The following is a 26,505-nucleotide window of genomic DNA, read 5'->3' as shown; positions in this document are numbered from 1 at the left end:
CTTGTGGGATCCATGGGGAGGTTTCAGGCCAGGTATGTCTTTCAGGCCTCCTGATATTAGGAGTGCAAAATAGAGTCTGAAAGACAAGTTATAGAAGTCTCTTTTCTTTCATAAAACTGCAGGTGAAATGGGGTATTTTTGCTGCATTAGGAATTTAAAATGTCAGTAAGTTCAGAGCTACATGCTTTTTCCTCCTTTTTCTTTTTTCTTTTCCTCCTTAGGCAGAAAGAAAATGGAACAGACCACATGAAGAAGCATGTGAAGTTTATTTTTATGCAAGATGTTGTTTGGAGGACCAAGTACACTTTTTCAGGCCATGGGAGATGAAAGACTAATCACATGATATTTCCATCCCATTGAAGTGCTGTTCTGTGCTAAGTCAATGTTGGTTTGCATTAAGGACAGATACTGGTTTTTAATGTCAGCATGTCAACTGTGACAAGTGTTCAGACACAGGAGGAACCGAATCCTCCCTCTGTTGAAGAAAAGCCAAAGGGAAAATCACTATTTCATTGGGTCTTTCCTAATAGGAGTGAGAAATTTGTCATTGCCAGAAGTGATAGTGTACCAGAGGAGAATGTTCTGAAAATAACTATCACAGAGACTACGGTCATTGAGTCGGACTTGGGCATCTGGAATTCTCATGCTCTCATCTACCTCACTTTGTGGTTTTTCTTCAGCTTTTGCACTCTTTTTCTTAACAAATACATTCTTTCATTACTGGAAGGAGAGCCCAGCATGCTAGGTAACCCCACTTTTCTTTTACCCTTTAATTCCAGTAAGATATTTCACAATACCAGATCCTCTTAGATAAGGCTGAGGGACAACATTGTTCAACAGAAGTGAAAATGATCTAGTGAGGAGATGTGGGGGTGGATACTGGGGCCAGGAACTCTTGAGCTGTCATCTCAACATGCTGAAAAATGGTGTGAAACTTTGCTCATAGAGGAGCTGTAGGATGGCATTTTGAGAATGTAATTCTTTTGGTTTTCTATATTGGGTTGTTGGGTTTTTTAAAAATAAAATGGAGTTATTGATAATCTTAACAGCCCTGCAGAAGTGTAAAAGTTGCCTTTGTGTGACCTTTCTTATACAAAGGGCTGCTTATTCTTTTTTTCTTTTTTCTTTTTTTTTTTTATTTTAAGGGGGAAACAAAGGGCATTTCATCTGTGAACTGGTTTTTATAGGTGTATGCCACCTTTGTTTTATTCTGCTGCCCTGCTGGTAGATGCAGGCAGTAAAAGGCTTTAATGAGAATTCATAAAATCTAGGTAGCAGTTGCCATGTTTTTTAGCTGCTGAAAGTACCAGAGAAGTTTGTCTAAGACATGTTCTTATGTTGCTTGAATCACCATGTTCCCATCATCTTCTGATTTTATTTGTTTTCCCCTCATATCTTCCTTTAGGTGCTGTTCAAATGCTTTCAACCACCTTCATTGGCTGTATAAAAATGTTTGTTCCATGCTGCTTGTATCAACACAAAACACGCATCTCTTATCCACCCAATTTCATCATGATAATGCTGTTTGTTGGATTAATGAGGTAAATGGTTAAATATTTCCTAGAGATCTGATTGCTTTGTTGTGGTGTTCTGAACAGAAGCTGTATTTTCATGGCTCTCTCCCTTTTCATTCTTGATTGGATAGTGTTTGGAATACTCACTTTGCCCCAACCCCCCCAGAAAAGACCATATTATAGTTTTATTTTTAGTTCCTGTTGCTAAACATTGTGTTCCTTTTTCCAGATGTCAAGGGTTTTCCTAGCTTGGTTTCCCATCACATTTAGAGAGAACATACTTCTTTCTGCATTTACTTTTTTCCTGCTCTCTTTTGAGGCTGATACTTCTTCAGTATACTAGTATTGATGATGATGTTGCCTTGTTCTATCACCTTTTCCAGCAATTTGCCTCAAAAGTGATGCAGGTTATTAACATTTCTCTTTTTAAAAGTATTTGCTGCCTGTTGGGATAGTATCAGTTTGTAGTCCCAGAGATAATATGTGATTTGGCTTTCTCTGTGCTGCAAAAGTGATAAAGGATAACAGGGTTCATCATAACTTTGCTGCCCTGTTTAATTTCGTGCTTTCAAGCATGGTAAATGTGTAGTGCACCCAATTTACACTAAAGATGGGTAACTGCAAATGACAACATTTCCTTGGGGAATTACTGTTTGTTAGCAGAAATGCACAAACTTTTTTAGCTGAGCCTACTGAAAAGTTTAGCTTAAAATACTGTCATCTGAAGCTTGGGTCAGGGCATTGAAAAGTAAACTCTGGAAATGGTTGTACATCCACAGACATGGCATGGATGCCCAAGGGTCTGCCTCCCTTGGAGCTACCTAAATAACTTAAACAAAAGCAGAAAGAAATAGATATGACACATTGACCTTGCCAGTGCTGTGGAATAAAGGTGTGTTGCTGAGGAGCTGCTGCTTTCAGTCAAGCTTCCATAATTTGATAACTTGATTGCCAACTACATCTGTCCATATCCTTAGTTACTGCAGCTCAAATCTATAAACCTAAAGAAATTATAATGCAATTCATGCAATTCTTTTTTTCATGCTGGATGTCTAAGAGTAGCTCTTAAAGCATTCATTTATTTTCTGCTTAATTTCATGTGTTCTTCTGTCCCAGATTTGCAACAGTAGTCTTGGGTCTTGTCAGCTTGAAAAACGTGGCAGTTTCATTTGCAGAAACTGTGAAGAGCTCTGCACCTATTTTCACTGTTATCATGTCCCGGATGATATTAGGGGAATACACTGGTGAGTGCATCACTGCTGAAATGGGATTTACTGTTGGTGTAAAAAGCAAAACAAACACACCCCCCCCCCACCCCCCCCACCCCTCAAACCAAGCAACTGGCTTACCACAATATATTTTCTTCCAGCCCAAAATATAATTTATTTGTGATTTCCCCTTACAATTGCATGCTAGTTGCTTGAAGAGATTTTGTATCACTGCCTACACTGCCCTGCCAGGAGGGTGCAGAGAGGTGGACGATGGTCTTTCCAGCCAGGGGACAGGAGATGGGACAAGGGGCAATGGGCTCAAGCTGCCCCAGGGCAGGGTCAGCTCAGCTGGGAGGGGAAAGTTCTCCCCTGAAAGAGCTGTGGGGCTGTGGCACAGGCTGCCCAGGGAGGGGCTGAGTCACCATCTGTGGATGTGTTTAAAAAAAGGGTAGATGAGGTACTTAGGGATATGGCTTAGCACAGGATGGGAATGGTTGGGCTCGATGATCCTAACAGTCTTTTCCAACCTTGTGATTCGAGAGCACCCTGCTATTGTCTGAGATCTCACTCCAGACCCTCTTCACTTTAAATTCCAGTGATGTAAGCTGCTCTGTCTTTCCATTAAAGAAGTTAAGGTGGAATTTGAACTTCCAAAATCCTGTGCTATCTGATACATGCAATTGGAAGTACAGTAATTAAAATCAGACTTGCATTTTTCTTTTCATTTGCAGGATTGCTGGTTAATCTCTCTCTCATTCCTGTCATGGGTGGGCTAGCGCTATGTACAGCCACTGAAATCAGCTTCAACATTCTAGGCTTCTCGGCAGCTTTATCTACTAATATCATGGATTGGTAAGGCATAATGATAACTGCACATGTGGAATAATGGAATTTTATTTATTGGTAGATAGAAGAAAATTGTTACTTGTCATTGGTTTTGCACACTGGCAGTTAGAAGTTATTTTTAGGAGAAGACACAGCTTTTCTTTCACATCTGCCAGCATTCATGAGATTAAAAGACAGTACAGCTCCTTTGGACTAAAGGAGGTACACCAAACTCCTTCCTGTAGTTGCACAGCAAACTATATAGTCCAGAGCTGGGGCCTCCAATACAAGAAAGATGTGGGACTGTTGGAAAGGGCTCAGAGGATGCCATGGAGGTGATCAGAGGGCCGGAGCAGCTCCCCTACAAATTGGGGAGAAAGAGGGGCAGGGGGTTGGAGCTCTGTGATCCTTGGGGGTCCCTCCCAACCCAGACCAGTCTGGGATTCTATGATTCATATCATGTAGAACACAATGTGTAGCAAACCGATCTCCCCATCTAAAGGAAGCAACTGTCTGTCTCGTGGGTTGATTTACTTGTAACTGAGACACAGATAAATGGTGTTTGGTTTTTCTCTTCCAGTTTGCAAAATGTCTTTTCCAAAAAACTTCTCAGTGGAGATAAATACAGATTTTCGTAAGTATTCAAAATATATGTATGGAAGTGATATGATGATATTGCAGCAAGATTATCTTTGTTTCTCAGATAGTTTGCAAACCACTTTAACCTAAATAATTTAACCAGAGGAAGAGAACTCCTCTACGCTCAGATCCCACTGCAGTAGGTCAGAGTCTCATAATCAGCTAATACTTTCAGCATATTCAGAAGCAAGTCCTTATTCTGCAACCGTAAAACATCCCTTAATGTTATTAGGTATGCAGAAATGAACTTGAGAACTCTCTCCAGGAGTAAAATATGGTAAAATATACCTCTCTATGTATCTTACTACAAGATGATATGCTAGTTTTGGTCTTTAAACTCACACCTTTTATCTTCTGTCTTGGCCAACATAAAAAGCAAAACACTATCTTTGCAAGAGATTGCTGAATTTGTTATTCTCAGAGCTTGGTAGATGGCTTTTACTGCTTTTTGATATCTGTAAATACAGGAGTGGTGCAGCTTTTAAAAATTTTAATCCTTTTTTTTTTTTTTCTCCTTTGTAGAGCCCCAGAGCTTCAGTTCTACACAAGTGCTGCTGCAGTGGTTATGCTTATTCCAGCTTGGATATTTTTCATGGTTAGTGACCTCAAATCCACTAACACTGATTTATGTTTTCTTTTTGAACAGAATGTGCAACTAAGGTTAATCTTAATTTTTACTTTTCATTCTTCCCATGTTTTTGAAATGTCCCTGAAATGCATTTCATCCTTTGTTTGTCAGCAGGAGGTCAAAAAGAGAAAAGATTAATGCAGACATGAGTTGGCAAATGACCCAGAAAGCCTGAGTTTATTTCAGGACTGTTAGATCAAATCATATCTTGGTCTAAGGGCATTTAAAGTTTTAGATAAAGATTTGAAAGCCAACTCTTAAATATTTGTTTCCTTTTTGCCAATATTGACATTGTGTCCAGTAATATTAACTCTATGAAAGCAAAATTGAGATTAAGTATAAGGTATCACATCAAATAGATATCCTTCACATCCTGATGTTTTGTTGCCAAGAAAGTATTTCATAGGCAGGCTGAGCACAGGGGAAGGTTCAGTCAAATGAGAGCTGTTTTTCTAGTACATTCTCTTTTGGGGGAAACTGTCGGATCTAAATGTCCTGTATGTTTTAGGGTTTGCTTTGCTGAAGTTTAAATGTAAACCTGTATCTGTTTATAATAATAAAAACAATTTTCTGTCTAACTCATCTTTACTAAATTTATTTGTAAAGTAAACTCTTAAAGTCCTCATTTATTTTTTTTCTCCTTTCTTTTTTTAGGATGTGCCTGTGATTGGGAAAAGTGGGAGAAGCTTCAGCTACAACCAAGATGTTGTTGTACTTCTCTTAATAGATGGAGTCTTGTTCCACTTACAAAGTGTTACAGCCTATGCCCTGATGGGAAAAATTTCTCCTGTGACTTTCAGGTAAAACTATTTCCACATCAAGAATGCTGTTTTCTTTTTAATTCCTCAGCTTTTCTGCTTGAGAACCAGGCAGTAAAGGTATTGTGCAGAGATATAAATAATGCACATGCATAAATGCATGAAACCAAGAAGAAAACGTCTGTCACCCACATCACCAAAACGTTGTGGTTTGCTCCCTGACTGTGTGAGGAGGGCAGCATTTGACCTGTGCTGGTGAGCTTGTGGAACAGGAGTACTGTATGGAGGTGTAACAGCCAGTCCTTAAGGCTGGTTCATGAGACCCAGCGGACTTGCTGAAGCCCTAGAGTCAAAGTTTAAGCTGCCATTTGCTTCAGTGATAAGGCAGCACCTATGTACATCTTGGTGTGGTACAGAATGAGCTCTGCAACCCTTTTTCCTGAAGCCTGACAGCAGCATGTCGAGCTGTATCTGAACTGTGTGCTCTGCAGTCAGCTGCCTCCTGTGCTGCCCGTTATCGGCAGCTCTGTTACCCTGACATTTGTATGGCCAGCCCTGGGACCTGTGGGGTAATCCTGGTCCTACACTCTGAAGGCTTCTGCAGTCTTATTCTTCCAGGTGTCCCTGCTACACTCCTGTGACAATCCACTGTTAGACACATGCTTATTCAGAAGTAGTTGGTCTTCTCTACCTAAGGGGATGTAAAAGGACACATTCGTATTTACATGTATATGAAGTTTCTTAAATTCTTATTATAAAGTAGCAGCAGACTTGCAAATGATAGTTCTGTTGCCAGTTAGCATTTTCTGGATGTCTGTGAGCTGTACATGAGCTGCTACTGCTGTAACTGCCTACTTAATGCAGCAAAACAAAAAACCTAAGGTGAGTTCTTCATACTAACTCCCAAATTAAGATGAGTGTAAAGATCAGAGTGACGATACACAAGCAATTTGGTGATGGTATTAGCTTCAGGAGGAAACAGTGGGATCTGAGTTGGGGTTTAAAAAGCAATCAAAACAGAAGAGGTGGTGTGTGGGATGTGAGAATGCTTTCATTCAAAGCCGTAACTTTTACTATTCCTTTCCAGTGTTGCTAGTACTGTGAAGCATGCGCTGTCGATCTGGCTAAGTATTATTGTGTTTGGTAACAAAATCACAAGCCTCTCAGCCGTTGGGACTGTTCTAGTGACGATTGGAGTTCTTCTGTATAACAAGGCAAAGCAGCACCAGCAAGAGACTATCCACAGCCTGGCAGCTGCAGCGCCACAGACTGCACAAAGTGCAACTGAAGATACCGAGCCACTAATTTCCAAGGATTTGGAGCCCTATGATTGACCTGGCCTTTCATTCTTATAGTGTAACTCAGAGAAGCTCTTCCTGAAAGTGGCTGTTTCTCCAACTGTTGATACTGTTTTGGTTCCTTTGAGTTTGTGGCAGGTTGAGCCTGGGACTTGAAGCAGAGAGAAAACAATGGGAGGAATCCAGAAAGTCTCGATTTACTGAGAAACTGGTAGACCAGAGGACCCAGTGTCAGATAATGTGGTAAACGTGGGCTTTATTGTTGTCCTTGACTGCAGATAGCAAATAAGAACTTTAGTGTCTTATGGGGAAACAACTCCTTTCTCCCTCCTCCTCATCAAAATAATGTGAAACCATGGACCCATCACTGCATTCTGCTTGTGTGCAGTGAAATGAAATTGGTCGTAACTGAAATTCCTTGCTGGCTGTTTACGCTGCCTGCGTCCTGTCGTGTGTGTGCATTGTAGAGCTGGAAGAAGGAACCCCCTCCTCTCCCAACAGATGGCTTATTTTGGGTGTTTTAGTTGAAGTGAACAATGAAAATGAATCCATGCCCCAAAGGAAAGATGAAAAGCTGTTTCTGACTACAAAGCTAGGAATAAGCCACTTCTCTGAGGAAAATGATCATATTGCATCCTGGTTCTGTATTGGCAATGCTGAAATGCAGTTATACACACACACACTGTGTAAGCAGAGTGTTGAATGAAATACTTGCAATTCCTTAGTAAAAAAACACTGAAAAAATTTTATGATAGAGAAAGCAGTTCTCTACATTTCTCTTAAGAAATTAATTCCATTCCTTGAATTTCATTCTCTGCTTCTCTTACGAGGAAATAGATACTTTTTTGGCTATTATTTCTAACAGTGCAACAAAATACTGCCTTTTAGAAACTCAGGGTTATAATTCTGACCTCTGTGCCAAGTACAGAGGTCAGAAGAATCACTTCTGGTTCTCTAAAGAGTCTTGTGTCTGAAAGAGAAGGATGAGAGGTCACAAATGGGAGGAATATTAACCATAAACTGAGGCTCATCTTTATTTCTATTGCTTTTAAGAAGTCTTTTTTGAAGGAAATTGTTTTGTGGTAGATCAAAGATTAAAAGATAACTTCCAAGAGTTAAAAAAACCCCTCAAACTTAAGTATTTAGTCTTGAAAAAATGTTACATGTAGCTACAAAAACACTCAAATGGACTTTTTGGTAACAAAATTAAGTTAACAGTTAAAATTAGCTGATTTTTAACAATTGCCATTGTTCTGAAAGGTGGTAGCATGACATTAGAAGAATGGTTAAAATGGGCTTTGTGGTAAAATAGTTTCTACTAGGGAATTAGTAGGGAATCATACTAGGGAATCCACTCTACTAGTGGAGTTCCTGAAAAATTTAAGCTTGTGAGAGAGTCCGTTAGCTTCAGCAAAGTATTCCTGCAGAGATCAAAGCTGCCTTTCCCTGGAAGGTCTCTCTGAAGGAGCTGTCTTTGTTTATTTAAGTAGTGTGTGCCTGTTTTGACTTGTGCTTACTTCAGGTTACATTCCTCTCCTGGCTGCTTGCCTGGGGCGTGTCCTCTGAGGATCTGAGCAGGAGGGAAACGTTAGTTATTTTTTTAATTCCGTGTTGTGTACACAGTGTCTGTGGGGGTTGTTTTGTTGTACTCCTGGCATTTTACACAAAGTGTGGACTAGGGCTGGAGCTGTTGTTTGTTTTCTTCTGGTTATGCTTTTAATAATTTCAGTGCACTTGGGAGAAAACAAAGTCTGATTTGTAGTAGGTTATCTCCTTGTTGGGAGCCAAATGCAGGTGGCTTTCTGGCTGCCTAGCTTCATTCTCATGGAAACCCCTTCATGAAGCTCTTTGAGCTTCTCTGAAAGCCAGCAGGTGTTTGCCTTTCCTGTTGCTGGGAAACTCTGTGCTCCAAAGAGCTGTGAGGATTTTGGGAGCTCTAATTCCTAACACAGGTCTGAGCGTCTTCGTGGCTGGCTTAGCCCCACCTGTTCAGGGCAGCACGACTGGGGGTTGTTTTCAGAGTGGTGATTTTTATGTACTTTTCTTACGCAGCCTTGGCCTGCACTAGATTAAACAAGCCAACCTCTTCCCTGTCTGGTGTGAGGCCTCTTCTTCCTCCAGCCCCGCTGTTCCCGGGGCTCAGCCAGGAGCGCTCCTCACAGTGCTGCGCCCCAGCTCCCCGCCTCTGCGCGGCCGTGTCTGGCAGCAGCGGGGCCGCCCGGCTGCTGCTGGGTCGGGCTTGAGCCGCCCTTGTTTTTGGGGCGTTTCCCCGAGACTCGCGCTCCCCAGGACAGCACCGCTGGCTGCTGCGTCACAGGGACTGCCTGGGGCCCCCTGCAGTGGCCGAGCCCTGGCCGCAGGCCGGAGCCGGGGCTGGGGCGCGTTGCCGGCGGCTCGCAGCGGGTCCTGGGCACCGAGGGGCACGACGGCCGCGCCCTGTGCTGCGCTGTGACCCCGAGCCCGGCTCGCCTCCGCGCTTCGGTGCGGAGCTGCCCCGGCCCAGCCGCCCCCGGGCCCTGTGCGGGGGTGAGGCCGCTCGGGGGGGTCCCACTTCCAGCCGCAGCGGCGGCACCCGCGCCCTGCCCCGCGTCCCCCATGGGCACGGGCGACGCCCTCCGACGTTCTTCCGCCTCCGGCCCCGTTACGTCATCAGCCTGCTCCGGCGGGCGGAAGTGGCGCGTTTGTCCCGCGCTGCTCGTCCCAGTCTCCGGTAGCGGCGGCGGTGAGTGGGCCCGGCGGGGCGGCGCCTTCTCTCCGGCCCAGCCGAGCGCCCCGGCGGTGCCGCCCGGGGCTGAACGGGAGCGGGGGGGGGGGGTGGGGGGGAGCGGCCGAACCGCCAGCCCAGGCGGAGGAGCGGCCCCAGGCGGAACCGGGCGGCGGGGGCCGGGCTCTAAGGCTGCCGCTGGCCTGGCCGTGGCGAACGGGCTCGGGCGGGGCGCGCCGAGAGCAGCGGCGCCGTGCGGGCTGCGGCGGGCCGTACCGCCGGCTCTGCGGCGGCGAAGGGCCGGGCCGTGGCTGCGGGCCGTGTTTCCCGCGGGCTCGGTCAGGCCCCGCAGTTGGCGGCGGAGGCCCGTGTGTGCCGCGGGCTTCGGGCGGCCTTTCCCGGCTCTCCTGAGCGGGCGCCGCCCGAACTGGCAGCGCCGCGGTGCTCGTTGGTCCGCGCGTGGAGGCCCCGGGGCGCGCAGGCAGCCGCCGGCGCGTTGGGCTGTGCGGGTCTCGTCACCGTCGTGTTCTCTTCCAGAGTTGGGTGTTTTTAAACGCCAATGGGTGATGAAAAGGACTCTTGGAAAGTGAAGACTTTAGATGAGATTCTTCAGGAAAAAAAGCGAAGGAAGGAGCAAGAAGAGAAGGCAGAGATAAAACGTATGAAAAATGTAAGCTGCCCTCTGGTGTGTGAGCGTTTCGAACGAGGCCTGAGGAGCCTCAGTGCCCAAATCTGAACCTTCTCCTGGGAACAAGGCAGCTTGGCTCTGTGCTCGTCCCACGTGTGATCCCCAGTCCCACAGCCTGACAAGAAACCAATGCTTTGCCAAGATCTCATGTTCTTTACTGTGTTTACTGTGCTTCATTGTGTAGATGTTTGTTAGATAAACAAATCTATGTGATTGACTAGAAATTGTGGTAAAACCCTGTAAGTTTTATAGAAAAATGGGTTTAAACAATTGTTCTTGAATATCTTTTATTTACTTTTGTACACCAAGGTACAAGATAATATTCTTTTGGGAAAAAAACCAAACCCCAAACACCACATAGTTAATGCAGTCCTCATTAATTGTTGTTTAATTTTGTGTAATTGCATTAAATTTAGGGAAGTTCAGCTATTAGTGCAACCAAACTACATTTGGCTGCTTGTGACTGTGGAATCTGTGCTTGAAGAGTTAGTGTACTGTACTGGTGTGGCCAGCTGAGGGTGGCTGTTGAGCAAGGAGTGGAAGAATTGAGCACTATTTATAGTTTTTCCTTCTGTGACATAAAAATAAGTTGCATTTTGGCTTTGCTCTTTCTGCCCCAGTCAGATGATAGGGATTCAAAGCGGGATTCTCTTGAAGAGGGGGAGTTGAGAGATCATCGAATGGAAATAACAATCAGAAATTCACCTTACAGGAGAGAAGATTCTATGGAAGACAGGTAAGAATAAGAGAAAAAAGTTTACCAGTAGGAGTTACTGCAGTGAATCTTTAGTAGTCCTGAGAAGGTTTAAAAATATCTGAAGGGGAGAAGTTTAAATTCTTTAGTGTGTGGATGCTCTTGCCTCCTGTTCCTAGAACGTGCCAGGCCGTCTCTTTGAAGCGCTGATTAAGGCTTAGCAGAGTATTGAGGTCCTATTTTGTCCATAAAGGTGTTTTCTCAAGACACACTTAAAGCAAACCTGCTGAGTTCTCCTCAGTGCTTAAATCACCCTCAGTCTGCTGCATATTAAACCTGTGCAGCTTAATTTCTCATCTCCATGACTGATTTTCTGTAAGGTACCATTAATGCTTTGGTGCCAGGGGTATTATGGGAATAAATTTTAATATAAATTAATAAAATGGGAAAAGAGGCAGTAAGACACAGTCTTTTGGACACTATGTGTAACCTGCCTGGCTTTGTTTATTTGTCTTGTATTTTAGAGGCGAAGAAGATGATTCCTTGGCTATTAAACCACCACAGCAAATGTCACGGAAGGAAAAAACCCATCATAGGAAAGATGAGAAGAGGAAAGAGAAGCGTAGACATCGTAGTCATTCAGCAGAAGGTTGTTATTACTCTGTCTGGATAACGTTTCTGGTAGCTTCCCAACACAAAGCCAAACAGGCATTATGGAGAAAGTAAAAAATAGCTGCAAGCTAAAGGACATGTGTTAGGTGCATAAGGCAAAGGAGTTTCATTTCTCTTTATTAAGCAAAACTTATTTCTTTGATTACATTTAATGCCCTTTTAGGAATGACAGGGCTGTGTACATGTTTGAGAGGACAGTAATCACTTTGGGACAGGGACATAGAGTCTCCTTTTGCTCTCTGAAGTCTGTTAAGCTTCTTTCTGGCTTTGTGGAGTGAGTGGGCTGAGCTATAAACTTTGTACCTGACTAAAGGAAGAAATACCCTTTCTATAAAGGTTTGTGTTGTATTCCTCTCGCTAACAGCCTCCTTCTGTTTTAGTGCAAGTATTTGTGTGAGATCTTACAGACTTTTAATCTTCCAACACCTTTTCAGAGCAGGATTTTTCCATTAAGAAAATAACAGAGAACAGGAAAACAGGTTGCTATGAGTGTCCTCCTTTCCAGTTTTGCTTTTTTAAAAATAGGGCCACTAAGTATTTTGAATAGTAACCCTCCAAAATTCACTTTTGTTTGTTTAGGGAAACATGCCAGAGTGAAAGAGAAAGAACGGGAACATGAGCGTAGGAAGAGACATAGAGAAGAGCAGGATAAAGCCCGTCGTGAATGGGAAAGACAGAAACGGAGAGAGATGGCAAGGGAGCATTCCAGGAGGGAGAGGTACATCCATCCCTCCCTCCCCTGTGACAAACCAACAGAGATGTGCAGCTTCCTCCTCTAAATCTGTCTCTAACCTTTTATTGCTCTGAAATGGAAACATGTTCAGAGCAAAAACTTGTAAGGTCTGGTGCCAGTGCCACGTTCCTGTGAATGTGTTGTCTGATGAAAATGTGTTCTTGACTTCTGTTACCTTTGTGACCTCGTTACAGCAGATATCTCTAGGTGCATTTATCAGCAGCGTTTTGCTATAATGAAAAGGGTTTTGCACAGGGGATTTGTTGTCTGAACCTGGTTAATTTCTGTTTAAATCCTGGTAAGGGTACAGAATCTCGTGTGTCTCAGACCTCATGGTCTTTGTGTTTGACACCCTTTTCTTAAAGAATACGCTGCGAAGCCATATCTGGTTTTGATGCACAATTGGTGGTGTCGCTGATAAAATTGGAGTCCAGTTTCCCTTCATAAGCTGAATTTTCAGTGAACTGCAGTTAACAACAAATCATTGTGTTTTAGAGATCGCCTGGAACAACTTGAGCGAGAACGAGAGAGGAAAATCAGAGAGCAGCAGAAGGAGCAACGGGAGCAGAAGGAGCGGGAAAGGAGAGCTGAAGAGAGGCGTAAGGAGCGGGAAGCGAGGAGAGAAGGTAACTCTACTCTCTCTGTGTGGATGTTCTTTGGGCTTGCTGGCTGCTGGCACAGTGGTGGAACGGAGGTAGAGGAAGCTTTTTTTTCACTTAGGTCAGTGCCAGAACTTCAAAGGGGCAGGGGAGTGGGGCAGTGAGGGGAAGAATAAATCTAGTAAGTTCTGTCTGGAGAAGCCAAACAATGTCATGTGCCTTAACGTCGTGGTACGGTGATTAGTCAGCGAGTCTTTCTTCGTCTCCCTCTGTGTATGTCTGTGTGTGTGCACGTGTCCGTCACGATCCCACTGGCTTCTCAAATCTTTGGCTGAGTTTAACCCAACCTGAGTGAAATTGAAGTCTTGAAACTAAGTGTTTGAAGGAGTTGGGGGAATGCATTGCAAAAGGGGGGAGAGAGGTCATGTGAGTGCTCCAACCCTGGAAAACACTTAGTGAGAGTCAAGTGAGGAAGCTCGGATAACTGAGCCGTTCGCGTCAGCCTGCACGTGAAGCCTCGCTTTGCACAGCGTTCCAGACACTTGCAGTCTAAGTTCAGATCGTTTGTGATTGAAGGGTGTCTGTTGGTCCCAGCTTGCAGAGGTAAAACATCAGAACCTGCTCCTGTGATGGAGACAAAGATCGTTGAAGAGTAGCAGAAGCAGCCACACTTGCTGCTCTTCTTCCAAGCGCAGCTCACCCCGAACAGCTCCTCTTTGTGCTTGCTAGTTAATGCTGATACTGCTCAATCTATCTAGCCTTTCATTTTAGTTATTTTTATTGCTTTAAATGCTCTGTCAGCTCCTTCTAAACCTCAGCTGGTTTTATTCTTTTACTCTCACTGGCATTAACACCGTAGTTTCAGGGCCTTTACTCTTCAGCATGTGGTGCATCTTGCTTCTGTTTCCTAAGCATGGCAGCACCTTTCTCTAAGTAGTACAAACCAGTATTTTATTATGTGAGGTAAACCATAGTCCTTTATTCTCTTAAAAACAGTTAGATTCCACTTCTACTCCTCCCCATTGCCCTTAAGCTTGTAAGGAAGAATGAGAAGTGTGCAAAGCAGTCGTGGCAGACCCGAGTATCCTAATTAGGGCAGCGAGATGTAACGATTTCTTCCGGTTTTGTTTTCACTAGTTTCTGCACACCATAGAACAGTGAGGGAAGAATATGGAGACAAAGTAAAAATGAGACCCTGGAGTCGCAGCCCATTACGACAGCAGAGAGACAAGCTTGAGCAAGGAGATAGCAGGAAACCAGGTAGCATTTGCCACTTTATAATGTCTTTGCCTGGGGGCTCAGAGGAGCTGTTTCTAGCAGTAAATATTTATCCCTGGTGCTCTGTTGTCCACTTCAGCCATGGTGGCATGACTGGAGTATTCATGAATATGTACCTGTGCACTGTTTTCTAAAGCAATGCTGGTTTTGCAGGTAATTGTGCAAGTAACAAATCGAATGAATCTTTCCTTTTTCAGTAGTTAGAGTAGTGATCTAAAAAGTCTCTAAGTGAGTTACTTCAGTGATGAAAGAAGCAGCTGACTGAAGTTGTCATTGATTTCCCTGGCAGATTAAAAAGGGATTGTTGCCACTAGCTCCAGTTGGATTTGTTGTCAGGAACTAAGCTACCTTAAACAGTTACCTTTTAGGGATCAATACAGTTTTAGCATCATTGATGTTGACATTGTGTACAGGAAAATGAAATGCTTAAGGCAGCATTCTGGTTAGGTGGTGAGTTTTGTTTTCTAAGCCAGAAGATGGTCTTTCCCATGCCTAGAAGGTCCTAACTGTGAGCAGAGAACTTGCACAATTGACATAAAAGTGTCTTTGGTTAAAGAAGAAAAGCTCTGTGTCTGCCTCGTTAATGTGTGTAGCTGTAAGAATAAACTTAAGCTGATTGCAGAGTGTAATCAGCTGCAATTCCAGGTGGAGACAGGCAGTAAGTCCTTGGAAGCTGCTGTCTCATTGGTCAGCAGTTATTCACACCTGCTGTTTCAGGGTGCTCTGGAGGGACTCCCATCAGAACAGTAAGCCCTGACAGCTGGATGGACACACATCAGTGAGACTGTGTTGTGCTGATACTCGTTACCACGTTACTTTTCTTTTTAATTTCTTTTTGTAAGTTAATCCTCCCCCCCAGTCTCAGGCATATCTCACCATAAAAACCACAAGGTCAGCATTCCACATCTTAGGCTGTTGGTCCTGCACCACTGCAGTTCAGAAAAGCTGTTTGTCTTTTGAGTGGTGTGGCTTTTTTTTAGTGCTCCATATATTCCAGTACAGAGTGTTCAGCACCAATTTGATGGCCAGAGAAAGTAAAGCTGTTCTCTGGGTGTTCAGAGTCTCTTTAAGTAGAAGTGATTCTCAGTTAGCACCTTGGGTTTAATTTTCATGGTCTCAACAGTGAAAGAAGAGAAACCTGAAGAGAGAGATCCTCTTTCAGACTTGCAGGACATCAGTGACAGTGAGAGAAAAACCAGCTCGGCAGAGTCTTCATCAGGTAATTAAATGCAGTTTAGTAGATGTAATTAATTGTACAGTGTTAGAGTGTGTGCCTACTTAGATATATATTTGGTTGTTCCTGAACAGAATCTGGATCAGGCTCAGAAGAAGAGGAGGAAGAGTCTAGCAGTGAAGGCTCTGAGGAAGAGGGAGAGGAAGAGGAGGAGGAGGAAGAGACAGGAAGCAATTCTGAGGAAGTGTCTGAGCAGTCAGCTGGTGAGTAACACAAAGCAGGTCCTAGACTGGTGTGTTATGATTTACTTTGTTTCTCATTCAGTATTGTTTTATTTGATCATTTTCCTTTTCTCTTAGTCTAGGATAGGCTGAGACCTCACAGGTCAAGATAACTAAAAAGAAAAAAAACAAGTACAAGTCATATTCTATCCTTTTATATAGAGGTAATATCAATTATTTGTCTAAGCAGCCAGTTTAGAAAATGGAAAGCCATTTTTCTCTTCCTAAGTGATGTAAGGCTAACAGTTTAAGTAGTTTTGTAACATAATGAGTAATCTGTAGAAAACAATTTTGCACTTCTTTTGGGGGGTGGTGAAATACTAAGGGGACTGCCCAATTCTTCTCACTTGCAAATTTCAGATACTTTTCCTTGTACTGGCATGAAAAAAATGAACATAATGAAAAAAGTTGTAAAAAAAAATGTACTTAACCATTCTTGGAAATAATTAACATAGAAAAGGCACAAAAGCATGCTCTGGTGGCCGAGTATTTTTCATTGAAATCAATTACAGTTAATAAGCAAATATTCATAAGTTTCCTGGCTTAAGTTTGTTCTCCTGCCTCTATCCCTGAATTCCCAGATAACTGGTAAGAATTGTATTGCCAGTTGGAAGCCTAAAGATACAGCTCTGAGGTAGGGGAAGCTTTTGCTTCCCAAGTGAAGCAGAAGTGCAAGGTCACTAACTAGATAATGAAGAAGCAAGTTAGAAGAGCATTTTGATAGTGATCTGTCTGCCTTGCAAGGAACTGCTGAAGTGTTGAGTTTATTCAGTTGAACTTGATTCTGTTTTGCAGAAGAGGTGAGCGAGGAAGAAATGAGTGACGAGGAGGAACGGGAGAATGGAAACCACATCCCAGTTGGTACAATGCAAATACTAAATATTTCAAGAATGATTTGGCTGAACTTTTGCAGCTGGATAGATCTGTTTCTATAAATATTTAAAACTTCTTGTCACACATTTGTCATCCTTCTGGAGCAGTGTGTAATTGGCATTTTGGGGCCGTTCTCATGTCAGAATGACAAATTCCTTGAAATCTCTTCCAGTGTCTGCTCAGAGGAAATCAGATCCTAGTCTAATGAGCTGATGTTTCCTCCTTGTTCAGTTTGGGGCTCTTGTCCTGTCCTCTCATCAAAAAAGCTTTACAATCAGAATGAGATATCCTGGGTCAGTTTTCTCTCTCATTCTGTCAGTGTGAAGATTTATTTTTCTGACATGCTGCCTTTAACACTGGAAATGTGTGAATGACTCTGTTCAGAGTTCTTGAAAGCAGCATCTCAGCTAAGAGAAGAAATCAGCCTTCTCTGTGCTCTTTATTGTTACAGTAACTTAGGTGTGCAGCTTATTTAATATGTAGAGATCAGTGTTTCTCTCCTACCCTTGTCTGTCTAAAGCTGAGCTTCATTGTTCCAAAGAGCCCCCTCTTTCAACGACTGATTCTGACTTTTAAAGTTACAGAGTCGAGGTTTGACCGAGATTCGGCTGGAAGCGAAGTAGAAGAGGAGGAGGTGGGGGAGGTCAGCCCTCATTCCAATGCCATGACAGAAGGAGACTATATTCCAGACTCACCAGCTTCCTCCCCCATTGAATTGAAACAGGAGCTTCCAAAGTATCTTCCTGCACTTCAGGTAGAGCATCACTCAAAGGATGCTTGGGAATATCGTGGGCAAATGGATTTCCCTAGCAGCTTTGTTAACCTCATCAACACGTGTGAGGGAGTTAATGGGCAGAAAATGCCTTGCTGACTCAGGGCACAAAATACATGTGTCTGTGAAATGTTGCTGTCCTGTTTGGACAAGGGAAAATGAAATGGCTCTTTCAGATGCAGCTGATAATGCAGCAATACATTTGGTACTCTGACACCTTGGTATTGCTATCGGAAAATACATACCTGTGAGAGAAGAGTTCCACTGATGTGAATAGAAATTGATGGGTGGTGAAGTGTAGAAATACAGGGAGAAAAAGTGTTTTATTAATTGAACTACATGAATAGTATTAGTCTGCTGAGTTGACACCTTGGCCATTGTGGCAGAAATTGCAGTTTATTCTATGCCAAAGGGAATATGTGAAGAGTTAATGAAGTAATTTAGTTAATCTACTAAAATACAGACTTTGTCCAGGATTCCTTTAGAGATCCCAGTAAGAAACAAACCCCAGAGATACCTTTTGCACACGGAGTGGCCAGACTGTTGAACTCTCTGGATAAATTTTAAGTATTTCTGTGAAGCTGCTGTTACCTTATGTCTCATTAAAAAAAGGGTAGCAAACCCCTTCCTCAGATGCTGCAGGAGTAAATGTTGTCTGTCTGTTTTTTCAGGGCTGTCGTAGTGTGGAGGAATTTCAGTGTTTGAACAGGATTGAAGAAGGAACGTATGGTGTAGTGTACAGAGCCAAAGACAAGAAGACTGGTCAGTATAAGTGGTCTCCAGACTTTATCTTACAGTATTGAGGGCTCCAGCTGTATGCAAATTATGGTTCTGCATTTTTCATTGATAAAATTATCTAAGATGAAGAACAATCTGTGCTTTTTAATAGGATGTGGACTTTATGATATAAGGGCTTTGCTTGCAGCTCAGGAGTCGCCTGTATTGGCCATGATGGTGTAGAACAATCAATGTGATTTCAATTTCTGGCTCATAAGCAGTTATTTGGGGCTTGCAATCTGCTGGAGACAGTTCCTGATTTGGAAGCTTTCCAGATTTGCTACAAGTGTTCCTCCAAGCATCACTGTAAGCACAGCTGCTGATTGGAGAGTTCCTGAAAGCAGCACTTGGTGTGCAGTGTGTATATACTGAAGCATTTTGTTGTAGAAAGCAGTTTCACTCTTTTTAAGCTCCCTTTAAAAAAAAAAAATCCTCAGAGCAATTTTTGTGAATACAAGTGGATTTAGATCTTCAAAACTTTACTTATCTGGTTTGCAGTGGCAAATATCTTTGAAGAAACTCTTGCATTTCCTTTGTGGTGCACGTGCCAACCATCAAGTCATTTATATGCCCCTCTTCCATGGTGATTCCTCAAGGGAAAGAAGTACTTGCTTTGATAGTTTAACTAGAAATGATGATTTTAGTGCAGTACTTCTGTTCTCTTGGAAGAATAGCACACAGCAAGATCCGATCTGTTCTGTGGGCTCTGGCTGTGGTTTCCCCATAGCATTAGACCAGTGGCACATCACTTCCTAGCAAGCTGCTCTTCTTCAAGGGAACTTCACAAATGAAATGAAAGTGAATGAAATGCCTGCAGGTTGAAGTAGAGTTGGCAGATGGTGAAGAGAGCTTGTGAAAAGCACCGTGCTCCAGAGCAGACCTGGACAGACTTTAGGGTTAGTTTGTTCTAGAATAACATGAACATTTGGTCTCCTTTGGGGAGCGGAATTATACAGCTGGCTTTGTGGTTTCTCTGAGTTCACTTGTTTACTGGGCAACTACCATGAGCTCGTTTTTCTTTCCCTTCTCTTGTCTTGAAGCCTGCTCCAAGGCTGACATAACCGTTGTTCTCCTCAATACCCTGCAAACTCCAGATGTGTTGTTTGAGGCGATTCTGTCTCTTATCTTCCTAAGTGCAGGGAAGAGTTCAGAGTTAAATAGAGTTTTGCTTTACTTTCTTTCCAGGTGAGTTGCATTAGAATAAGCTCAAATCCATGATGCAGCTTTTGGATTGGTTTTTGGGACTTAAAAATTGGCAATCTTGTGGTGATGGGTTCTTTTACTGTGCTAATATGAGACTGACTCTGCTTCTTGTTTGAACAGAATGTCTTAAGTAATGATTTTTGTTCAAGTGAACTAAATTAGTGCCAGAACACTGGGCAGCCTCTTAACGTGTGCTTTGTTAGCCATGTGATGGGAGATCTGCAGTTGATAATTGTGTTTTCTTTGCAGATGAAATTGTGGCTCTGAAGAGACTGAAAATGGAAAAGGAAAAAGAAGGGTTTCCCATTACGTCTCTGAGAGAAATAAATACTATTCTGAAAGCACAGCATTTAAATATTGTCACTGTCAGAGTAAGGCCACAATCTTCTATTCAAAAGTGGTTTTGTTCTTGAAATACCACCTCTTGGCTTTTAAAATGCCATATAAAAATGTCAGTGTGGGTAGCAGAGCTTGTTTCTGTAAACAGCTGTATAGTACCCCTAAAACTGTACAGACATTCTTGTCTCTTTGTAATCTGATGTTTTGTAAAAATTAGTGGTTTTCTAATAGAAAAATACATTTTCTATGGATTTAACTAACAGACCTCACTCCCCACCTTGCCAGTACATTTCTAAGACTGATTTTTTTATCTGCTACTTTAAATAGTGTGTGCTTGTTTGATCCTTTGTTTCTGTGTTTTAGGAAATTGTGGTAGGGAGTAACATGGATAAAATCTATATTGTGATGAACTATGTGGAACACGATCTCAAGAGTCTGATGGAAACGATGAAACAACCATTTCTCCCAGGTACTGTTTGCCACAGTCTCCTGTAATTCTCAAAACTGGCCAACCCTCGGGGTCTTTGGGCTGTACTGATGTCAGAGAGATCTGGCTTTGTGCCATGCTGAGAGACTTCACTGTTGTTCCTCGATTGAGTTTGTTTTTACTGTACACGTTAGGATCATAGGCTGGGAGTGCTGGTGTTCGTGGTGGTATTTGCGTGCTTTGTGTGAAATTGAGGGAGCTTCCCTGTGCTAAGGTGGAGAAGAACACTGGATTTTAATTTTGGGCACTTCCTATGTTTTTGAAAGGCATTAATTTCTGAGCATTATTTGGATTCATTCCAGCTCCCAATATTACTTTTAACATGCAGGCTATACTGTGCTTTTAAGGTGACATCCCTTGCTCCCCCCTGCCCTCTGACCCGTTCTTCTGAAAAAGAAGAGAGATTTCTTCTTTAAAAAGAGATTTTTTTTTCCTCTTACTTGGCTTCTTTTTATCATTTCAGGTGAAGTGAAAACCCTGATGATTCAGTTACTGCGAGGAGTCAAACATCTTCATGACAACTGGATACTTCACCGAGACCTGAAAACGTCCAACCTGTTGCTCAGTCACTCGGGCATCTTAAAAGTAAGAATTGCATGAAACACACCACACTTCTCAGAGGGCTTGTCTTGCAGAACTACTCTGTGTTATACCTGTGTTAGCAGCGGGGTAGAGTGTTTTGAGGTGTGAGATGGGGCTTGTAAAACAGATGGTTGCAAAAGACTGAGCTTTACTAGTAAAGTGAGGAGGCTGCCTTGCCACCACTGTAAGGATGAGACTCCTAAGCATCCTCTTTCTTCGCTGAGGAATGCCTGTAGTAGTGCTGAGCTGTACCCTTACTGGTAGAGGTGGAGATTCCCCTTGCAAAGAAAGAAGCTTTTAAAAAATGTTGCACCCTTTAAAGGTCTTATCTCACCTTTTACTGACTCCTTACAAAGATCAGAGAGAAAAGCAGTACTAATAAGATCAGGACATAACATTTCAGTTATGGAAGGGAAGAAAAAATACATGTTTTCCTTTCGCTGGGAAGAGACAGGGAAGTTGGGAGGCTGGAAGCTGTGAGGTAGCCAGCGTGGCCACGGTGTGTCGGCCCCGTTAGGAAGCTGGGAATACTGACTGCCTGTTCTCATTCAGGTTGGAGATTTCGGCCTGGCCCGGGAATACGGGTCCCCGCTGAAGCCATACACACCAGTGGTCGTGACGCTTTGGTACAGGGCTCCAGAGCTGTTGCTTGGAGCCAAGGTAGGCTTCTCCTTGTTCCTCTGGCTGCTGGGTGAATGCCCCTTCGGACTGTTTTATTGTTTATGAACAAAGTTATGAGTATGGCTGATTCTAAAACAATATAAGGAGGTAGAAATTCTGAATCTTCAGTATTACTTTTCCTAATGACACAGCTATAAAGGTTCTGTTTTCCCACAGCCAGGAGGTGGCTGTGTGGGTGATCAAGTTTTGCTCCTTTAGAAGCTGGTGTGTAGTGCTGCTGGACTTCCTGTGGTGTGGTGCAAACTGTTCCTGTCATCTTAAGCAGCTGGGTTTTTATATCTATATTTTTAAAGTTGGTCTAAAATTTCTGACACCTGAGAGCAGAATGAGGTACTGGCAATGTTCTGGAAACTTCCCTGATGATTTCCTGCTTTGTAGCTGAAATCTGGACAAAATCAGCAGGGTTCTGTAGGGCTTCAGTGACAAGAACCATGCCAGAAAAAAACACTGCACCACCAGCAAAAAGAATGGGTTCAGAAGTGAAGGAAACCTGGTGATATCATTCCAAAAGGTTTTTGTGATAGGAGAAATGGCTGCATTTAAGAGAAGAGGGGTACCACACAGACCAGGCTTTATGCCCATCACCTGAGATAGCTGTAGTGCCAAAATAAGAGCTGAGGATCTCTGTGAAAGAGAGATGTGATGCTCTGAGTGAAGAAGAAAAGCAACATTGTGGAGACTTTGTTTTATCTGAAGTATTTGTGTATTTTAAAGAAATACTGTTGAGACCCATGCCTTGGGCATTGGAAGGGCTGTGTGTGTCTGTTCAGGGTGCTGGAATCTTTAAGGATAAAAACCCCAAATAAAACCCCAGACAACTCATGGAACTATTACATTCCTTGATTTTTATAACACTTTCCTTCTTTCCAGGAATATTCCACAGCAATAGACATGTGGTCGGTCGGGTGTATATTTGGAGAGCTGTTAACACAGAAGCCACTGTTCCCAGGGAAGTCAGAAATCGACCAGATTAACAAAGTTTTTAAGGTAACATCTTTTACCAGCTTTGGATTCTGACTGGTTTGAGAGGCACATGAGAGTAGGATAAAATTAAAAGTGTTTGTTGCTCTTTGATAGAGGTTCAGCCTCCATAAAAGTCTCCTTACTCTGGGTGATGTGCTTTAAGGAGGCTAAGATCATGATTTGTGTTTTTCTCTGGACACTTACCAACTCCTATAGCTACATAATGAACAAGCAGAAGGGTTGCACTCTAGAATGAGTTTATTAAGGAGATACTTTAATTTACAGGATCTAGGTACTCCAAGCGAAAAAATCTGGCCTGGTTACAATGATCTGCCAGCAGTAAAGAAGATGACATTCACAGAATATCCCTACAACAATCTACGCAAGAGGTTTGGAGCGCTGCTCTCTGATCAGGGCTTCGATCTGATGAACAAGTAAGTGCTGGCTCCCAGGGAATCCTTGGGAAAATGTGGTGGAAAATGACTTGTAGTGTGGAAGGTCAGTGCCCTTAAGCTTGTCAGAACATTCTGATGCACATTCAAAAACTCCAGGATTTTGAGTGAGGTGTGAGTCATTTATTGGAAGTCAGATGACCTTTCAGAAGGTCCAGGCACAGCTTGTCATCATAAAGTTGGGTATCACACCAGGGTCATCCACTTCTTAATTGATGTGGTTACAACAGGGCTGTGTCTCTGTGATTCTTTGTGACCAGTGACAACACTAGTACTCATGAACCTGGAACATCCAAACACAGGAGTGAGTGTACAGACGTCAGTGAACTCATTACATGTCTAAATCTGGGATATCTCAAGTGTTTGCACAGCCAGGGCCAGATACTGCTTGGCAGGATGAGCAGTACAGTCAAACACCTTTCTGCAGTGTGAGAGGTTAAAGTCACTGGCCACAAGTGGCAGAGGTATGGTACGCTGCATTAACGTCATTGGTGGTGGTGGTGATCTCAGTTGTCTCCTCTAAATAACAAAGCATCACTGTAAAGTGATTAACTGAACCAGCCTGGATCCCTTCATCTGATCACAGCGAGGTTCTGAGGTGGTGAACGGTCTGTACTCTGTATCCAGCGCCCGCAGAAGCGACTTCTGAGATGTAGCTCCAGCTGCTGTTCATTTATTACAGGTTGATGTTGAAATGCACATTTCAGGTCAGCCAGCTACATTAGATCACCCTGATGTCAGCATTCATACCCATCAATAGGATTCTACATTAAACATCAGGAAATTCTAAATTGCATTTCAGAAGAATTTAGAACTCTGGGGCTAATTTTTTTCCCTTCTTTCTGTCCCTCTTCCCTATTCCATTGTCTCCCTAACTGCTCAGCTTTCTGACGTACTACCCAGCCAGAAGAATCACTGCTGAAGATGGTTTGAAGCACGAGTATTTCCAAGAGACTCCCCTTCCTATTGACCCCTCCATGTTTCCCACCTGGCCAGCAAAAAGTGAACAGCAGAGGGTGAAACGCGGCACTAGCCCACGACCACCCGAGGGAGGCCTTGGATACAGCCAGCTGGTAAGCACAGCAGATCCAGGCAACTTCTGATGTCCTTGGACATGTCCAAGCCCTGAGTTCAGGAGAAGTTCACTGGACTGTGGTGTGTTAGCCTTCTGCAGCCTGGGATCCTGAGACTCACCTGTACTTGCATGAGAAAGGCACCACCACAGTCCAGCTTTCCCTCTGCTCCCTTTCAAAGGCCAGGTCCAATTACTGTTGTACTCACAGAATTGTAATTTCAGTACATAATCTGAGATAGAAATGATGCAGGGTTTTATCAAGGCACAGATTTTCATTTGAAGATGTACACTGTCTTAAACTTTCACTGAAGCTTTCAAAGCTGCATATTTATTTGAAAAACAAAATTCCAACCCCTGGTAAGTTCTGTGTAACTTGTGGATAGCAGCAGTCTCCTGTTTCCAGTATTTGGAGAATTAAAAACAAAGGCAAGGGTGGTGTTTTCTGTCTTGGGGATTGTTCTGCCCATTTTGGGGTGGGAGGAAGACTGGAAAAGGTGCCTGTGTAAGTAGGGCAGGGTTGTGTCAAGGGCCTTAATTCTGACAGCTTCTTACTGCTGTTTCCATGGGTCAGCACAGATGAAGTAGCACTAGACAGTTCCTGCCTGCTTCAACAGATGAAATAGCCTAAAAGCTTGGTTAGCCTTCATGTTCTGAGGGTATAAACAGCGACAGGGAGGGTGTGCAGAGTGTTTCATTGCTTAGTGCTTCAGGTTTTGTCATCTTTCATATGCAGTTGGTGAGCACACAAAGCAGGGATACACCAGAGATGCTTTTAGACCAGACAACTTGAAGGGCAGCATCTAAAGATCGTGAATAACACTCTGCATCAACCACTCAACCAAACACTTGCTTCCCATATTTTGATCTGGTTCTGTTGTTCAGATTTTTGTGTTGGGGAGGTAAATGCATCCACACAGCCACTGATAAATGACCCATGATTGGTTTTCACAGGGTGACGATGATCTCAAAGACACAGGTTTTCACCTGACCACCACAAATCAAGGAGCATCTGCTGCAGGACCTGGCTTCAGTCTCAAGTTTTAAACTTGATGTGAAAGAAGAGAGAAACAAATCACAAACCAACGCAGAGAACTGTTCTTGTGAGTGGATTTCTGAGCCCCAGGTCCGTTCCTCATGTCAGGGGGACTAGATGAATGCTCACAGGGGGGAAAAAGTCAAATGTCATCACAGATTCAAAGGCTGTTGCTGGGTGTGGAGTATAACTGCTGCATTCCATTAAAGGACTGGAACTAACCTGAAAAGCCAAGGATCATTACAAAGTTTGACAAAGGAAATCTTGAAGTACAATCCTGGAACAGCTTCTGGTTTATTTTAGGTTGGTTTTTTTTTTCCTTGTTGGGTTTGTTTTGGTTTGTTTCTTGTAAATTTGTAGAATTAAAATACATTTTTAATTGTTTAACAGCGTGAAGGATTTAATTTCTTCCCAAGCAGCAAACTTGGATGTTTGGCAGCATTAAGTCTTCTAGAGTAGGAAGTTCCTCCCTCTGCCACCCCCAGATCTGTGCTGATGCTATTACAGTATATTGTCAGCTGGGCAAACAACTTGGTTTTCATTTTAAGTAACTTGTATGTGTCTGAAAAGCGTTAGGGCAAAACCCTGCACCTGTTCTGAAGTTTCTTTCCTGTTGTGTGCCTTGGAGAGAGCTGGGCTGGGCTTGATCCTCCCTGACTCCATTTTTGGGTGCATTACCGAGCTAACCCTGATAGGTTGTGTACATGTATCTGCAGTGGCACTGGGACAAAAGTACTGCTCTGTTGGTTTATAAATCAAAAAGACTCCATATGGAGTCTTGAAACTTTATTTTCTATAGAAATTTCTTTTAAATATGCCCTTTTTTCCATTAAAAAGAGCTTAGCTTAACTGGTTGTATAATGCCTTATTCCAGTCCTTCTTTGTACACTGAGGGACCAGAGGAATCACAGTGGCATATCACAGCCTTCTGAGTCTCTAACTGAGATAACACTCTCCTTCTTCTCTGGGAACAGAACATTTGGACAGTACAGGGGTATGTGTGACCAGTTAGAACTGGGCACCGGTCCAGAGAAAGGATTAACTTAAATGATAAACATTCCCTCAATTTCAGTGAGCTTTAAGAGTTTTCTGGGAAAAAAGCCTTGGAACTGGAATTTGGATGTACTAAAACTGTGGTAGATGTTGAAACTGGTAGTTTGGGGGGTTTTCTGTGGAGGAATGCAGGATTATTTTCTCTTTAGGCTTAGTGCAAAGAGAAATGGTTGTGTGACTGGTCTGTTAACTGAAGTACACATGATTTTAGCCAGATTCCTCAGAGGTGGAGATGAGTAACTCACTGAGAAGCTGGGGTTTTCCTACATCCCACCCAGTACAGAGACACCTCTGCCCCAGCCTGTGCAAAGCTTGACAGGCTTCTCTGCATACTCTGTGTTTCAAGCTGTGCTGGGCATCTTGTCCTCTCTGAACGGATTTCCTTCCTTCACATCTACATCACTGGGGGATTATTCAGCTAAATTAGGACTGAGTAAAACAAAACCTAATGCTGGATTGCAGTGGAAACCTAATGCAACTACAAGACAACGCTGTAACTCCTGGTTTGGGGTTGTTGGG

At 43.2% G+C, this 26,505-nt stretch overlaps 2 protein-coding genes across 8 annotated transcripts; both read left to right on the top strand.

The window, feature by feature from the left end:
* Positions 1 to 426: 426 nt before the first annotated feature.
* SLC35E2B (solute carrier family 35 member E2B) lies at positions 427 to 7,563 on the top strand (the record flags this gene model as incomplete). The annotated part of the gene is made up of 8 exons (XM_084274732.1): positions 427 to 745; positions 1,406 to 1,541; positions 2,631 to 2,758; positions 3,457 to 3,577; positions 4,131 to 4,184; positions 4,712 to 4,784; positions 5,472 to 5,617; positions 6,663 to 7,563. The coding sequence occupies 8 exons, from the start codon at positions 427 to 429 to the stop codon at positions 6,907 to 6,909; spliced, it is 1,224 nt and encodes a 407-aa protein (XP_084130858.1). The 3' UTR covers positions 6,910 to 7,563.
* A 2,013-nt stretch (positions 7,564 to 9,576) lies between these two features.
* On the top strand, positions 9,577 to 25,320 carry CDK11B (cyclin dependent kinase 11B). 7 transcript variants are annotated; one of them, XM_084274754.1, is made up of 20 exons: positions 9,577 to 9,595; positions 10,115 to 10,247; positions 10,886 to 11,001; positions 11,484 to 11,608; positions 12,211 to 12,349; positions 12,860 to 12,990; positions 14,101 to 14,223; positions 15,365 to 15,460; positions 15,550 to 15,678; positions 16,492 to 16,557; positions 17,148 to 17,323; positions 18,013 to 18,103; positions 19,571 to 19,692; positions 20,024 to 20,129; positions 20,611 to 20,732; positions 21,282 to 21,389; positions 22,281 to 22,397; positions 22,659 to 22,807; positions 23,709 to 23,898; positions 24,852 to 25,320. In XM_084274754.1, exons 2-20 carry the CDS (start codon positions 10,137 to 10,139, stop codon positions 24,942 to 24,944), a joined length of 2,310 nt encoding a protein of 769 aa, XP_084130880.1. In that variant the 5' UTR covers positions 9,577 to 9,595; positions 10,115 to 10,136; the 3' UTR covers positions 24,945 to 25,320. The 7 variants fall into 7 exon arrangements, with proteins under 7 accessions (XP_084130880.1, XP_084130881.1, XP_084130883.1 ...); XM_084274755.1 differs by lacking the exon at positions 9,577 to 9,595 and having other exon boundaries at positions 10,112 to 10,247; positions 17,154 to 17,323; XM_084274759.1 differs by lacking the exon at positions 9,577 to 9,595 and having other exon boundaries at positions 10,151 to 10,247; positions 10,978 to 11,001.
* The last annotated feature ends 1,185 nt before the right edge of the window (positions 25,321 to 26,505 follow it).

Source organism: Gallinula chloropus (assembly GCF_964237585.1).
Source record: "Gallinula chloropus genome assembly, chromosome: 23".
Classification (NCBI taxonomy): domain Eukaryota; kingdom Metazoa; phylum Chordata; class Aves; order Gruiformes; family Rallidae; genus Gallinula; species Gallinula chloropus.
This window is presented reverse-complemented; position numbering and strand designations above follow the sequence as displayed.

Bases quoted from the DNA above. Each gene is read 5' to 3' on its own strand.
- CDK11B (XM_084274754.1), top strand. From the start codon at position 10,137: ATGGGTGATGAAAAGGACTCTTGGAAAGTGAAGACTTTAGATGAGATT. The intron at 12,991-14,100 runs GTAACTCTACTC...TGTTTTCACTAG, and splicing joins GCGGGAAGCGAGGAGAGAAG to TTTCTGCACACCATAGAACA. The intron at 15,679-16,491 runs GTGAGTAACACA...TCTGTTTTGCAG, and splicing joins AGTGTCTGAGCAGTCAGCTG to AAGAGGTGAGCGAGGAAGAA.